The 17,446-nt window shown below is 37.1% G+C and overlaps 1 protein-coding gene across 1 annotated transcript in view; it reads right to left on the reverse strand.

Annotated features, from left to right (window-relative positions):
- LOC110018322 (putative deoxyribonuclease TATDN1) overlaps nucleotides 1-17,446 on the reverse strand; it is a 73,980-nt gene that overhangs the window by 13,967 nt on the left and 42,567 nt on the right. Inside the window, exons 10-11 of the mRNA XM_020715600.1 lie at nucleotides 4,927-5,143; nucleotides 4,761-4,844 (exon numbers count right to left, since the gene is read on the reverse strand). Coding sequence (XP_020571259.1) covers nucleotides 4,761-4,844; nucleotides 4,927-5,143 — 301 coding nt within the window. The remainder of the gene's footprint in view (nucleotides 1-4,760; nucleotides 4,845-4,926; nucleotides 5,144-17,446) is intronic.

Here is a 17,446-nt window from a genome sequence, read left to right on the forward strand (position 1 = left end):
GTGTTTGAATATGCTTTGATTTGTAAGTTCTCATATGTAATACAAGAAAATCTATTATTATGAAGAATAATATATTCCCAATGTTATAAGAAAGGACCCACATAAACTCCATCCTCTATGTGCTTGGTTTGATTTTAAGGGGCAAATATGGGGCTTTTACACGCATACCACGCAATTCAGAAAAAACCCCACCATTTTAGTTTTTTTTTTTTCAAAAAAAAAAATGAAATAAATTGTTTGATGCTTACAATTAAGAATTGAAGATTGGGCATTAGATATGTTGGTATAAAAGAACTGAGTGGTATTTATGCAAATCTTCTTTGATTCAAACGCAATTTTCTTTTTGCTACTGCTTTCAAGTTTGTTTTCTTTTAGGCGCATTTTATTGCTTTGTGCCCAACAGAGAAGTTTTGGTAATTGATTCATTTTCATGGTGATTGAGAGATTGCTGTTTGCATAAGTCCTAAGAAAATATCTACATTTGGATTCATTCAAGGAAGGAATAATTTACCTCCCAAATGCCTTTGCTCGTTTCAGAAATGGTGGCATGAATTTAAATTTATGGCTTTAGGTCTTGTATGTCAAGTAGGAATTGTATGAATGGGAATGAGGATTGTTTGGTGGGAAATGGATCTGTTGGATGTATTCTCTATTTGAAGTAGCTTGGATGACCCATTTTTCAGGGAAACCGCTGTATTCTGTATTTCGTTCGAGTATGGAGAATAATTTATTGGTAACAGAAGTTGTTTGGAATCAAATTTGTTGGTAACATAATTTATTGGATAAGTGGTGCATCTCTTTGAAGCAGCTTTGATGGCCACATGCAGTTATATATGAGGGGATTATTTGAAACTTTATGCTTATATAAGAATTTTTATTACATTGCTTATTCGTTTGATGGTGCATCTAATTATTTGTTTGATGGTATATCTAATTATTTGTTAAACAGAAATGCTTACAAGTTCGGTAAGCATGTGTGTTCTTGTTTGCTAGCTCGGTTAGCTTGCTTGAGGGAAATGTGAATACGTATATAATATGTCGTATCTTCTCTTCAGATCTTGTTAAACAAAAATTCTTGTGGGAAATGTAAATAGTTGATTGGGAGATATTTTTTTTGGGGATATGTGTTACTTGCTGCTTGAAGAGTTTGGTTTTAAGTACATATTACAACTCCTATATTCTGTTCATCTCTGAAGCAATGTATTTCGGTTTAGAACATATATGAAGCCTTTCTGTTTTACTTTCGATGAAGGAAACCGTTTTACATTCGATGCATTTTTGTTGTTGAGTCAAAGAGGTGCTTTATATTGAAGGCAAGCATTCTTGAGTCAATGAGATGTTTTTTTGTTGTTGAGTCAATCAGATGTATGAGGTGCGTTATATATGTAATTATTGTTGGTACATATGTTATAGCTTTCTCATATTGCTTCGGATTTTATTGAGATAACGGTGGAGCAGTTTGGACGGCCACAGAAGTTTGTTGTCGGCAACAGCTGCCTTCATATTTCGGTAAGTATACTTTCTATATTTCCTCAATTTTTTCACTGTTCTATTCTATTTTTAATAACTACAAGACGATGAGTTTCAAACATTCAAGGAAGTCCGAGAAAGTGATGTGTCGTTGCGGGCTACCGTCCTTGCTACTCACGTCACGTCAGGCACATAGCTTCAGGAGGCAGTCAGTTTTACAGGTGCCCGCGGTGGGGACAAGGACCAGAAGACTGAAAGTTCTCTGGTGGGCCGACAGTGCAACTATTTTTACGATATCCCAATTGGAGACAGCTGCTAAGAGTTCGATAGTACCACAACGGGAGACCACCGCATATGGTTTAAGTTCTTCCGTTTCAACGACATCCTAGTCGGACAGGTTTGCTCGGGGTTTTAAGGTATCAGAACCGGGCAACATTCGACGTGATATGCTTTTACATTTTAAAGTCAATATTGTCATATTTTTCCTTGTAATTTTAACATGTTATTTTTTCTTTTTTTTGGGTCATATTATAATTCATATTAGTGTGTGAATGTGTGTTTCACTTTCATATGTATCACTATGCTTATTTGATGTAATCAGAACTTTTTGAGTTACATAAATGCTATTCAACTCTTCTGCATTTTTATGTTGTGACATTTGAGAAAATTATTTCTGTGTTATAGAGTACTCATTCAACTAAAAAAATCTGCGAATAAGCTATTTACAAAACGCACGAAACAAATAGCTAAACAACTTATCCAGAATACAGACAGAGTGGTCATTTATCCAAAATAAGTTGTTTTCTCAACGCATAAACCAAACAGCCAGCCAACTTATTCGGATCAACTGTCCATCAGCAGATTATCAGAATCAGCTGCTTATCAACAAAAGCTGGATAAGTTGCAGCTGCCCCAAACAGGCCCTTAATAGAATAATTTTTGTAGCATTTGAGCATGATATAACCTAACTGCTTATCAACAAAAGCTGGATAAGCTGCAGCTGCAGCTGCCCCAAACAGGCCCTTAGTAGAATAATTTTTGTAGCATTTGAGCATGATGTAACCTAGGAGCATGATATAACCTAAATCATACTAAACAATTAAAAATGACAACTTCAAAACCTACAAAAACTTAATTTCAAGTATTTATATATCATATATGATACAAGCTATCATCGAGCTATCAACAAATAAATTAATATTTTAGTTAATTAAATTTTATTTAGGGCCCGTTTGGGGCAGCTTATAGGGTGCAGCGGTGTTTTCAAAACGTCGTCTTCCCGTTTGTATATCGCGATCGCTCTAAATTTTTTATGTCACGGCGTTTTATTATCGCGATTTTCTTTATATCTTCGCAAGTTGGATATCCCCCGCGTCCCGCGTATGAGTTTTGCGATTAAGAAAAAAATTCCTGTGCTGCCCCGCAGATCTCCCTCGCCCTCCCTTGGAGAACTGCCGCCTCACCTCGCCCTAGGAGAATCGTCGCAGATCTCCCTCGATCGGGAGAATCGCTGCCTCGCTCGGCTCGCGGAAAGGAGAATCGCAGATCTCCCTCGATCTCCTCCACTCCTTCGTAGGGAGAATCACAGATCCCTCGCCTCGCCTCGCAGATCTCCCTCGGCTTGCCCTTTCCAGGAGAATTGATTTCCTCCGCTCCTCTACTCACTTGGTTCGCCATTCCAGGATCGGAGCAAGGTATACAGATATCCCTCTCCTTCCTTCACATGAGCCTAGCATTTCGATTTTCCTTTCTGACTTCTTTCCCCTGTGATCCTTGAAGTTTGTCTTTTCTGATTCGTTTCCCATGCAATCCTTGTCGTAGAAGTAAAGTTGGTGTAAAGTTGGTGTGAGTTTAGTGAGTTGGTGTGAGTTTAGTGAATACATAAGAATCGTGTGCCACACATGTAAATTTCTCTTTAATCATTTAGTGGAGAATGGTTCTGAGCTAACAAAACTGGGCCTTCTATTTAAATACAATTTCTTTGTGAAATTCATTTTTCTTCAAGTGAAATAAAAGATTCTTTCTAATATCTTCCACTACTTGTAGTTAAAGGCTAACATCAATTCCATGTATATTTGCAACAAGGAGTAATTGGACTAAAATTAAAAACAGGTGTAACTATTTTATAATTTGTTCTGCTCATTAGTTCTTTATATATTTGGAATTTAGGTGGAAATAGATCCATGATCGCTTCAAACAAATTTAGCAAGTTATCTAATTTCAGTTCTGTTGCAAACAGCTAAAACCAAACAGGGGAAAAATGGTCATTTATCTAACAACATCTCCCAATAAGCTGTTCTTAATAAGCTGCCTCAAACAGCAAGTCAGTTTATTCTGATAAACTGCAAATTATCAGATTATCAGAATAATTTGTTTATCAACAGATTATAAATAATCAACAGCTGCCCCAAACAGACCCTTAAATAATATATCATATATGATACGAACTATTATCGAGCTTAATATCAAATATTTAACAAGTTATTTGTTAAACAACAAACGAGTTTGTTCATAAACATAAATGTACAAGTTTGACTATGTTCATGTTTAATTAATTTAAGCTTCGAGCTTTTAAAAATTGTTCAGGCTTATTTATTTACTAATTTGAACGAACATGATCAAGTTTTAATCGAGCCGAGTTCGAGTTGTTCATCGAGTACATTGGTTCATTTACCGCCCAACTATGGGCGATGAAATCATTAAAGGTGGGAACTTATTAGCTATCTCAGGTATATTGTTCAAAGTGATGGTGATATATATGGGAATGTTACTAGTAGAATTCAAGTTGTTTGGTTGAAATAGATGAATGCATCGGGTCTATTTGGTGATAAAAAGTACTATTAGACTTAAACAAAAAATTTATAAAATGGTAGTGAGACCTACAATGCTTTATGGTTAGAGAGTCGTCTTATATGGTTTGGTCACATTAAACATCAAGCATCTGATGATCCGGTCAGAAGAGGAGAGTAGATATTTTAGATTCGACTTATGTTAAGAGAAGTAGAGGTAGACCTAAAAAGATTTGGACATATTGTATGAAAAATGATCTTAAATTAGTAAAATTAAAAGAAAATCAAACACTCAAAAGGACACAATGGAGAAAAAGAATTCATGTAACCAACCCTACTTAGTGGGATAAAGGCTTCTTGTTGTTATTATTGTTGATTTCAAATGCCAAACATGCTTATTTCAAATTAAAGTATAAACAAAATAGAATAAAAACAGAAAACAGAAAAATAAAATACAAAAACAATCAAAGAACCTTTTAATAAATGCAGTAGCCATAATACCTGCAGGTGTTATGGTAAACTGCCCTGCCCAGTTGATCTATACTGTTTATTCCCTTACAGCCAGCAATAACCTCAAGCACTTGTCTGCAAAAACACGAAACTCGCATAAAAAAAAAATGAAGAAACAGAATTAACAGCAGAAAAGAAGCATTGGCATCAAAATTACCTAACACAACAAGGTTCATTCCGCCCTTTAACAATAAAATCAGGATCATACTTTTCCTTTTTCTTAGAAGGCCAATTTGATTTGACAAAATGAATTCCAGCATGAGTATTCTTAATCTCGCAATATGGTGCATCAGTTTCAATCATTATTCTTTCTGTGGGAATGTCTCTCACAACATTTAGATTCTCTGTTGTTTTAAGAGAGCAGCCGTTAAGTCCTGTAGCACAAAATCTGATGGGAATTAGAAGATGCTTGCACAAAAACTGATGAATCATAAGAAAATGCTGGGTAATTAAAATACTGTTGCAGCATATTTGCATTTTACAAATAAGCCTTGGAAAACCTCGTTATAAAATCTACATTTGGATTAGAGATTAGGATAAATATAAATAACCTTTTTGCTCTTGAATAAGAGAAATGACGCGAATCAAATTTTCTTATCTCCTAAAATGCAAGATTTGTGGATTGAGAAGAAGATATTTAACATTTGATTAGTAGTTTTGCATGGTTGATTTTATAATGGCATGACGGGTCTTTCCTTCGCTGTATTTATATTTTCTGATTTAATGCTTGGTTTGGATATGTGATTAAATATTTTAAAACAAGTTTTTTATCACAAAATTATAAAATTGTCATTTGAATAATTTTGTCTATTTCTGATTTTCCTCAAACAAAACGTAGTTTTAAATTAAAATTTTTAACAATGAAGTTGAGTTTGTGTGCTTGATTTTATGCAATCTTATCCTAGATTTGCAATAGGAAATCCTGAATCACAAGAAATACCGTATGACATTGTGTAATAAGACTTAACGATTGTGTCAAAAAGTCAAAGTGAGGGTCAATATCAATGGCATTTAACAAATCATTAGAGATATATGCTTCTAATAAATTTGAAAAATGAATTAACTAAATTGCTTAGAAAATAAAATCAAATGAGCGTATATACATCAATCAAGTTAAAGAGCAAATGTAAATATTGGAAACTATTCAAATTCAAAAAAAGGAATAAGATGATATTAAAGAGATTTATAGACATCCGTTTGAATGTTAGGTGGACTGAAATACAAGAAATTCTCTGAGGGTGGAAAATCAAGATAGACTTTATATGAGGAATACGGAAATAAAGCTCATGTTAATCGCTGGCGGCAAATATGAGACTTAGATATTGACATAACTAAGAAAAAAAAAATTGAGATGTCTACGTTAGATGGCGTTGGATGAGAAATAGATTTTAAAATATTTTTTTAGTTGGCTAATGGGCATGAATATTTTCCTAAATTATAGACATTTGAGCAAAGTTAGAATGAAGTGGATGGGTGTACAGAACCTATAAATATTTGGGTTAAAAATAACTTACAGCAGTAGTTCAAATAACTGGTTTCCTTGTCTTTGGCAATGCTTAGGCATAGGATCCACCACTGACAACAACTGTTATGATATTTTCTCCAACAGTCAAGGACAAGAAATGAGCTTATCCTTGTATTATAGGAATTGGGAGAGATCGGTCAAACCCTAGTAATGGAACCTCTTGCAATCTGGGAAGTCGACAACGTTATTGCGGCCTTTAGGACTTCAAGCTAGTTTGGAAGCCAGCCACAGGATTGTGTGTTTCGAAATCGTACGAGGAGCGATGACAGTAAAGAAAGTATTCCTTTAGGACTTCAAGCTAGTTGGGAAGCCAACCACAGGATTGTGTGTTTCGAAATAGTACGAGGAGCGATGACAGTAAAGAAAGTAGATGCTTTGGAGGTGAAATTAGAAAAAGAGACGGAGCCACATCAAATCGAAAATAGAGGAACATTTCTCAATAATGGAGGAGTATTTTTTGTCCATAGAGGGGTGGTTCAAGCAGAGATTCATGGGCCTGAAAGAAATGATGAAGAAGATCATGTGGGTTCAAACAGAACCACCTCAGCCCGCCACAAGATCGAGCGACGCGTCAGAAACGGACGCGAGCAACAGAAACCAGAAGGATTCGTAGGACACCAGGGTAGCATCACTACTTTAGAGGGACCGGGCGACAACACTTACAAGAAATAGCCTGATATTCGGATGGCTTGAACAAATGGAAGCAAGATTGAAGTTGAAAAAGACAGAAGAGTCACATGATACTGAATTGACAAAGATTCTGGTGATCAATAAGCTATTAAATAAATTGTTCGGGCTGCGATATTCTCTAAGATTGGCTCGATGTTAGGACTCTATCAGATTTGTATGCGGCTGAAAAAATGTGGTTAAGACAACATTTCAAATTCATGAGGGTCATAATAAATTTTTGATTAAATAGAAAAAAAACCCAGATGATGATGAACCCTGGGAATGATACGACTTGATCCAACAACAGTTTTCCCTACCTTGAAAATAATGTGTCATTTGGAAGGGGAGTAGTGTTATGTCGGTGCCTAACCTAAGAGCAATTTTGACTTTTTATGTGGCCAAGAGCATTTTAGTCTATTATTTATTATTGTTTAGTATAAATAGGGGTTAGGTATGCATGAGATTATGTTTGAAGTCATAGGTTTAGGGTTCGGGAGAATTTCCTACCTCTCAAATTATAGAAATTGAGAGAGAAATTGGCACTTTTTCCTATATAAATCAAGGCATCTTTAATAATCCAAACAGCTCTAACGTGAATCCAGGAATAAACTTACAATTCAAGAGATATGTGATCTCTCGCATTTCTTACAAAGATAGGAAACCTCTCTCAAACCCTAAACCTAAGACTCCGGATCCAAACAACTCTACGTGAATCCAAGAATAAACGCCTACAATTCGAGAGATATGTGATCTCTCGCATTTCCTACAATCCGAGAGGTAGGAAACCTCTCTCAAACCTAAACCTAACACTTCAGACCCAATCCCATTCATACCTAACCCTAAACCAATTATGATCTGTTTATACTAAACAATAATAAAAAACAAAAGACTAGATTTTTCTTAGGCACACAGAAGATAAAATGCCCTTATGCTAGAGGCTGGCGTAAAAATACTCCCCTCCTAATAGACACATTGTCTTCAAGGTGGGAAAAATGATGTTGGATCAAGTCATGTGATCCCCATAGTACGTCATCATCCGTCAATCCTTTTCATTTAATCAGAAATTCATAGTTACCCTCATGAATTAGAAATGTTGTCATATACACATTTTTCGATGGATAGTGTTCTGACTTCAAGTAAATTTTAGAGAATATTACGGCCCCAAATAGCTTATCTTATAGCTCATCGATCACAAGAATCTCTATCAACTGCATATCATGTATCTCTTCCATTTCTGTCAATTTCAATCCTGCTTACTTCCATTTGTTCAAGTCGTGTCGCTTGAGTTCGCTCCTGATTTCTTTGCTCAATATCCCAGCTCCCAATCCGTCTAAAGTAGCGACGCTGCCTGATGTCGCACGAATCTTTTCGGTTGTTATTGTTCTCATCCGTTACGTCGTCGATCGATCCTGTGGTGGGTGGAGGCAGTATTGTATGAATCCCCTTGATCTCCTGCATCATTTCTTACAAAGCTATGAATCTCCGCTCAAACCCCCTCCATAGACAAGAAACGTCCCTCCATTACCGAGAAATAATCCTCAATTTTTTATATGATGTGGCTCGTCTTATTCTCTAATTTCACCAACAAAGAATCTACTTTCTTTATTATCATCTCTCCCTATACGATTTCAAAACTCACAATCTTGTGGTGGCTTCCCAATCCACTTCTCATATCGCAAGGGGTTCCGTCACTAGCAAACAATCTGGTCACCCACTATTGGGATCTTGGATCACGACTGGACACCACAATCTCACTATTGTGTCGCAAGGATCGAGCGAAAGGAGGAGAAAGATGTATTTTGGGTCTTTGTATGCCGCAATCCTCATATGGCCATTTTAGCTAGCTCTAATCACGACAGTACCGCGAGGAAAGAGAGATAATAGGAGAATACCGCGAGGAAGGAGAGAGAATAGGAGAAAGATGGGAGTTAAGATTTATGTAAGTTGAGACCTTATCGTTGCCTTCCCGGCTAGCTTTAATTATGACTGTATCAAGTCCATGGAGCGGGAGGAGAAAGATGGGCGTTTCGAGTCTCTGTAAGGCCCAATCCCATCGTTGCCTTCTTTGCCAACTCTCTCTATCCGAGCATGTCATCACTTCCAAGGCTCGATCGCGACTCTATAGCACAAACATATGTAAGAGGATAAAAATGAGATATTTAGGTCTCTAGTGCAAGTCTGATCGGTAGGTTGGATGCGGAAATATTTTCTAGCTGTGAATCTTTCTTCTTGGATCGAAACTCTGATACAAATTTGATATGATTTGACACAGAAATCGACACGATTTTTCACAAAAACTAGGGCAAAATAAATATTTTTCTTTAATAATCCAAACAACTCGACAAGAATATAAGGACAAAACCTATAATTTGAGAGTTAGGCAATCTCTCCCAACTCTTATAATTCAAGAGGTGAGAACTTTCTCTCAAACCCTATACCTAAGATTCCAGACACAAAATCATGCATACTAACCCTAAACCTATTAGGGTCTATTTATACTAAACAATAATAAATAATAAAAGACTAAGTTGCATGTCAGACGTTTTATGAAAGGAAAACTTAATTTAGGTGTAAATATATGAAATTTTGATTTTGAAAGTAATATTTTAGTTTTGAAAAATAGGTAAGACCAAACAAGTCTCACATTTTAAATAGTTTGGGTGACTAAACACGATACCACAAGTAATACATTTATCCCGAAGAATAAACATATCACATGTAGTAGGCTCAATCACCTAAACTAAAGAATTTGTGACATTTGTTTGGTCTGCGAAATATTTTATATGAGACCAACAAGTTCCCCTACCTAATACGAGGATTAGATAGGGTTTATTTTACCTGGTTTTCAAGTTCCCTACCCCTATAGTTAATTACATCTTAAATGAACTGAGTCACTTAAGAAAAATCTCGATTAAGATCCGTGGTTTTGCTTTCAAGATTTTCAAAGTTTCGGGTTTTCAAGATAGGACATGAGAAAATCAAACGGGAGTGACTCAAATAATAACAATTATTTAAGGAATCCAAAGGAAGAAAAGTATGGAAAATCACAGATATGGGGACAACCCCGGTGATCTCTCAAACTATCCTATCGTTCGGTTTTACATCTATGAAATGAGGTTATTTGATGTTGAATACTGCAATTTATTTAGAATTTAAGACTTATATTCGCACGATATCTGATCGTGCAAAAAGTCTAAAAAGATAGGAGAATTTACAACGTACCGTATGGTAACCTCAGAATCCTAAAATGTTAAGACTTATAATTGCATAACCAGGGTTGTGCAAAAGCCTAAATGTGATATATGAGTGTTTACGCTGCACTAGGCAAACTACCTCGAAATCCTAAGGGTTGTTATTTAAACTAAAGAGAGTGATAAGTGATGTGAAAATGCTTTGATGTTGTAGATCCATATTGAAGTTGCTTCTCGTCGTGCTGCCCACGATGTTCGCTTCAAGCTCTTCGTCGTAGCACCTCCGGGTTTAGTTTTAGTTTTGAAAATGCACCTAACCACAAGATTATCCTATACTAAGGCATAGTGTGTATCAAAACAAATAAAACATGTGATATAAAAGAAGAAAAAAATAATATAACATGCTAGAAGAATGATATACATGTCAGGAAAACGGTATAACATGCTAGGAAAACAGTATAATAGGCTAGAAGAACAACATAACATGATGTGAAATAAAATATTGTAATGTAAATTAAACTTGTATATTTGAAGTTGCTTCTCGTCGTGCTGCCCACGATGTTCGCTCCAAGCTCTTCGTCGTAGCGCCTTCGGGTTTAGTTTTAGTTTTGAAAATGCACCCAACCAATAGGTTATCCTATACTAAAGCATAGTGTGTATCAAAGCAAATAAAACATGTGATATAAAAGAAGAAAAAAATAATATAACATGCTAGAAGAATAATATACATGCTAGGAAAACAGTATCATAGGCTAGGAGAACAATATAACATGCTGTGAAATAAAATATTGTAATGTAAATTAAACTTGTATATTTGAGAGGACTGCTGCTCCTTTAAGCTTAGCTAGTATGTGTTGTGTAAAAAGGAGAAAACATTACCTGAAAAACTCGAGACAACCGACAAATCGTAGGAAAAAGATAGACAAACAAAACAAAACATAGTATCACATATAAAAGACCAAGAATATGAGATTTATATGTGATATTGGGAATGTTCCCAATTGCCAGGAGAATCTAGTGTAAGACAAACTCAAATCCTGGAGCATTGAGTTTCAATTTTGGTCAAGTTAAGACAGGAATTTCATTATTTGATTTAATTAAATCAGTCATGAATCACAATCTAGTGCACTCTCGTGTCTAGTGTCTTAATTAACTTATCAACTAGGGTCAAATGTCTGGCTTCTTAGGTTCATTTGAAAATTAGGATGATAAACTATTTCTCAGGGTGTGCTCCTATGACCTAGGAAGCCTACACTTTAGTTTGAGTCTGAAGTGTTCTAAAGTGTCTATCTTCAATTAAGTGTCTTTCAACTAATTCTCGAACATCTTTAGATCAAACTTAGCTCGCTATCAGACTCCTAAGAACTAGGGGTAAACTTATAATTTTGGCAAAAGGGTTGGGAAATGTGCTTCGATCCAAGTTAAAGCAATTGAGTTTAAGTTTATTCAAAGCTCAAGGGACCTGAATGTAAGCCTACTGATCTTTCAATCCATGCTCCGAATCGTTATTTAAACTCTTACTTTCTTCCAACTCTCAATTATTCTTCCAATTACAATTTCATCTTTGTTATGCAAAAGTAATGGTGAATGGTTTGTTATCCTATCTCCTCTTTAGGTTTTTATCATCTCAACAGACCAAATTTCATTTTTAATTTCTTCTCCCGTTTTTTTTTTCTTCAAATTTTTCTTTAAGATCATGAATCATTTCCAAAATAATTAAATTGGAAATTTTCATTTTTAACTTGACCGTTAAAAAAATAAGCAAAACAAACGAAAAAAAAGAGGAAAAGAGGTCGATCCACTTTTGAAAACAAAGTCAAATCAGTAAAGTCTAGAGCGAAATCGCAAGTATATCGGCCTAAAGACATTTAAAACTCGTTAAAAAAAGACAGAATCAATCTCAAAAATGAGTTTAAGAGCCTCAAAATGTAATGTAAACTTTCACGACAAAAGCTTCAGAATGTGGCGAATAAAACTTTAAAAATGTAGCCCAAACATATTAGTAGAAAGTGCTCCAAGTACGGCTTGCCCAATCAATGAACTGACTTTCACAGCAAAGGTGAAAATTCACCACATTAAGATTTGCGGCCAGGGACAATGAAGGGGAAAACCAATCCCAAACCAAACAAAAAAAAAAATAAAAGAAGGAGGCCGCCATCCATAAGAGCTGAAAAACAAATCATAATTTAAACTAAATCAAGTTCAATACATGGGAAAAACAGAGAAATATTTTTAGCTTTTATCCAGCTACAAAGAGTCAAAACCGAGCCTCAACATATGGGAAAACACGTAGCAATAATAGGGAATAAACATAGTGCCTCAAACAAATATTCCACCTATCATGCATTTCAAATTTTTGTAAATAAACTACCCAATAGTTCCAGATTTTGTAGAATATACCAACTATACATTTATACTCAAGGGCAGAGCTGGGAATAGGAGCAAAACAGCCACCAAACCAACCACAAATATGCTCACAAACAAGCTTTTGGGTAGAGCCAGGAAGAGAAACAAAACAGCCATTAAATCAACCCCAAACAAGCCCACAAACAAGTTTACGGGTAGAGCTAGAAAGAGGAACAAAACAGTCATCAAACCAACCCCAAACAAACCCACAAACAAGCTTACGGGCATAACTAGAAAGAGGAACAAAACAGCCACCAAACCAGCCCAACAAATGATACAAGCCTAGTCCAGACAATAGTGAAACCAAGCCCAGCAAATGGGTTAAAATAGTGTAAAAACTTCAGCTAAATTCAGCCTAGAAGAAGCTCAAAATGAACCAAGCACATGAATTAAAGCAAAGACCATTTGCTAATATGAATTTGACTCAAAAGAGTTCAAACCCAAACCAAACACATGAACAAACCAAACCCAATGCATGGGGCAAAACAGAAAGAATGATTCCAACTATAATTCAATCCCAAAGAAAAGCCAAACAAAAATCATCCAAATGGGTCAAAGCAGAGAAAAATTTCCAACAATGATTCAACTCCAAAAACAAGCCAAGGCCGAACTTGTCCACATGGAAAAAACAGGAAAAAATTTCCAACATAAATTCAACCTCAAAGGAGCTAAAACCGAGCATGTCAAGCGGGAAAAACATTGAAGCATTTTCATTGAAATTTTATCTCGAAAAGAGCCAAAACCGAGACCACCAAATGGGCCAAACAGAGCATATCTTTCCGGCATTTATTGTAAGCATGAATATCAACAATAGAAGCCTTGATAATTTCATTCCAACATGCATTCGATCAAGGGACAGCAAGATAAACTAGACATGGGCCCCAAAGACATCTTTTCCAACTCATGAAATAATTTCCAGCATGAGTTGTAGCAAGGGGCAGCAAGATAAACAAAATATAAGCCCCAAATAAAATTTCCAGCTCATAAAAATGATTTCCAACATGCATTTTAATGAGGGGCAGCAAGAGGAATAAAACATACGCCCCAAATATATTTTCCAGCTCATAAAAAGTGATTTCCAGTATATATTCTAACAAAGGACAGCAAAAGAAGCAACATATAAGCCCCAAATATAATTTCCAGCATGTATTCAATGTCTTAACTTCAAAATAAACTAAAATACTCTTTCATTAATCTTTGCAAGAAGATAGAGACACTTCAACATGCCATCTTAGGTAAAAGAACAAGAATAGGGAGGAGGAGAGTACCTCTTTAGTGTAGCAGAACACTTAAGAAGAAAAAAAGTAAATTGAAGAAAGCACTGTTGACCTCATTTTTAGTGAGGTCTTAGTCTCCTACTCTTAGAACCTAGGATCTAGCTTTAGAAATTCTTATTGACCATCATAGCGGACTAGCAAAGGAGCCCACCTCCCGAAAAACTCAAAGCCACTTCTTGACTCATTTTTGTGAAGAACTCGCATGAGTGGTTCCAAGCACTCAACTTCTAGTTGCAAGGGCTAAGGACCAACATGTAGAGGACCTGAAAATGAGTTCCTATAGGATCAAACAGCATTAGGTGAACACTTTGTGACTCCATTACTCGCGAATGTCGCAATTCACGCACTCACTGCACCACACACGACTTTGACTTGAATCGACTCGCCCGTCAGCGAACTCGTCCGGATGACCCCGGATGACAAAACAGACCGCACCGACGTGTCCGGAACGTCAACTTTAGCCACGAAGGACACCCGCATTGTTATGGTTTCGCACGCAAGCGACTAGCACGGATATCGATACATTTTTTTTTAACGGTGCGCGGGCCCGGGCTCAACTTAGGTTCGACTCGGGTTTGATTCAATTCCTTTCAGGCAGCCAGCCTAAATGAAAAAGCTTGAGGCACCAGCTCACCTAAATTTGAAATTTAAATTTTAAAATTCAAAAGAATTATTTAAATTTTTATCTTAATTAAAATTAATTCCCATTTAATTCTTCCCTGCATTTGGAAATAATTTATTTCCCCGCCAATTGCTCTCGAGTAACGACTCAATTGATCCCGCTCCAATTCTAAAGGAAGGCGGACCTTCTTCCTCTGCGGTTGGCTTGATTCGCCTCTCCCGAATTCCTCTCTCCCGCTCGTCCATTCTCCTCTGCACCGAAACCCCTCTCTCCCTCGCCACTGAAATCCTTGTCAGCTCCTCTCCCGCTCGACGCCATCTCCTCCAGCTCGAAACCCAGCTACCTAAAAATCGACCAAAGCCCACACTCGCCTTGTCTCGTCTCTCGGCATCGAAGATCACCTGGTCTCGCCTCTCTGCATCGACGCTCGCCTCCCCCGATCCCGCTGATCTCCCTTTGCCTCGCCTCCCTTGATCCCGTTCGACCTCGCTCACCCGGCTCCTCTCTACGACTCAATCGAAGCTCCCGATCGAAGCACCCCCTTCCGGACCTGTCCCGCTCGACAGAGGCTCTCGCTCCCCCTCCCACTCTGCGATCCAAATTCGACTCCTTCCTCCTCCTCTGTACCGAAACCCCTCGCTTCTTCCTTGCGCGACAAAACCCTCCTCCGCTGTCCTGCTCCTCTGTGACTCAATCACAGCTCCCGATAGAAGCTCCCCCTCGCTTCTCCTCTATGCGACGGGACTCGTGCTCGACCGAACTCCCTCCTTTCTCAGCACCGAAGCCCCGCTCACCCCTCATCCGCGTCAAAGTCGCTCGCCTCACTGGACTAACCCTCCCTCGCCTGCATTGGAGGTAGGAGGAACACAGAACTCCTCAGAGCTTCTGAAAAGCTTTGGAGTGTAGAACCTCAACGATAACTGGGTAACGAAGTCTTATTTTGTTTCTATACTGCTCATTTTATTTATACAATGTCATCTAGGAGTTAGAAAGATTTGCATACACATCCACTTAATTCATGTGTTTTTATGTCTCTATTATCTCAAACTTTCACATGAGTATGCAGAACACTCAAATATTTTATGTTGCAACAAGATAATGCATTTACTATTTTTTTTGCAATACACAAATTTCAGTTTTTGTAGGCCTACTTGTTGAATTGAAAGTTTTAGAATGACATGGATGTTTCGAGCCTTATAAACTTGTGGTTTTGGAAGAATAAAATGCTGCTTTGGCCATAGATGCTTACTAATTCTGGAGAATTATAAACACTATTTTGATTATACGTTATTGTTGATTTTAAATGCTTAGCTGTTGGTTTTATGTTTCAGGCACCTAAATGCAAGTATCGTGAGGTTTCAATGATTATTTACTTGCTGATTTTAAATGCTCCGTTGTTGGTTTTATATTTCAAGCACTTCAATGCAAACATTGTGAGGTTCCAATGACCATTTACTTATCGATCATAAATACTCATTTGCTGATTTTGTACTTCGAGCACTCAAATGGGAATACTACGAGACTAAAGATGACCGTTATTCTAGGGCTTGAATATTTCTTTGCAGGTCTATGTTCTTTCATTTCTGAATGCCTCCCTTGGGAGCTGTTTTACATGTTGTTTGGTGGATTTAAATATTGCAATTTTTAGGGTTTTGCCTACTGATTCACGTACTATTTTAAAGGCAATTTGTTAACTGATTTTGGAGAGTTTACACACTATTTTGGACTGAATTTCCTAACTAATTTTGGGATATTTAAAATTGATGCTTTGATCTTACATGAGAGCTGTTTGAGAATCTTAAAATTATTGTTTTAGGGCTGATTTTGGGAGCTTTACCTACTGTTTTGGAGACACTAAACCCATCATTTACGGGGTTGTTTTAATCACTGTTTTGAGACATTTTGGTGGGCTGATTTTGAGGCAATCTACACACTATTTTGGCAAAATTTATGTAGCCTTTAAGTGTTGATTTACATGCGGTTTAGAATTTGTTTTACGGACCCCTTTTTGCCCAATGTTTTGGGTTTCAATTGATTGTTATTTAAACGCTTTTAGGTTGATCCACTCATTGTTTTCCCCCTTGACTTTACTAGTTTTGGAAGTGAGTCTTTCTCATCCTTCTTTTGTTTTTCTCCTTTTTAAATGGTTAAGTCATAAAGATGGGGATTGATGATTTATATAGAAAACCTCAAATCACCTTAAGCATAAGTTAAAGTGTAGGTTTCCTAGAACTTTAAGGGCACACCCTAGGTGAGAGTCTATTCACCTAATCCTCGGTTTAGACTTCCTACACTTTAGAAGCACACCCTAGGTGAGAGCCCATCCATCTAGTCCTCGGTTTAGGCTTCCTAGATTTTAGGAGCACACCCTAGGTGAGAGTCCATCCACCTAGCCCTCAATGTAGGCTTCCTAGATTTTAGGAGCATACCCTAGGTGAGAGTCCATCCCCCTAGCCCTCAGCATAGACTTCCTAGTTTTTAGGAACACAACCTAGGTGAGAGTCCATCCACCTGATCCTCAGCATAAGCTTCCTAGATTTTAGGAGCACAACCTAGGTGAGAGTCCATCCACCTAATTCTCAGCATAGATTTCCTAGTCTTTAGGAGCACACCTTAGGTGAGAGCACTTCTACCTAATCTCTGTAGTGTAACCTCCCAAGGCTGATCCTCAGCATAGGTTTCCTAGATTTTAGGAGCACACCCTAGGTGAAAGTCCATCCACCTAATTCTCAGCATAGATTTCCTAGTATTTAGGAGCACACCTTAGGTGAGAGCCCTTCTACCTAATCTCTGCAGTGTAACCTCCCAAGGTTTCAGGAACATATCTTAGGTAAGAGTTTATTCACCTAATCCTCGAATGCCCAATGAAACTTGACACTTCACAAACTGATCAAGACACTAGACACCAGGATGCACCGAGATGTAGTTCATGCTTCCGTTATTAAATCATCAGTGAAATTCTCGTAATGACTTAACAAACAATGAAA

Source organism: Phalaenopsis equestris, unplaced genomic scaffold (genome assembly GCF_001263595.1).
Source record: "Phalaenopsis equestris unplaced genomic scaffold, ASM126359v1 Scaffold000009, whole genome shotgun sequence".
NCBI lineage: Eukaryota > Viridiplantae > Streptophyta > Magnoliopsida > Asparagales > Orchidaceae > Phalaenopsis > Phalaenopsis equestris.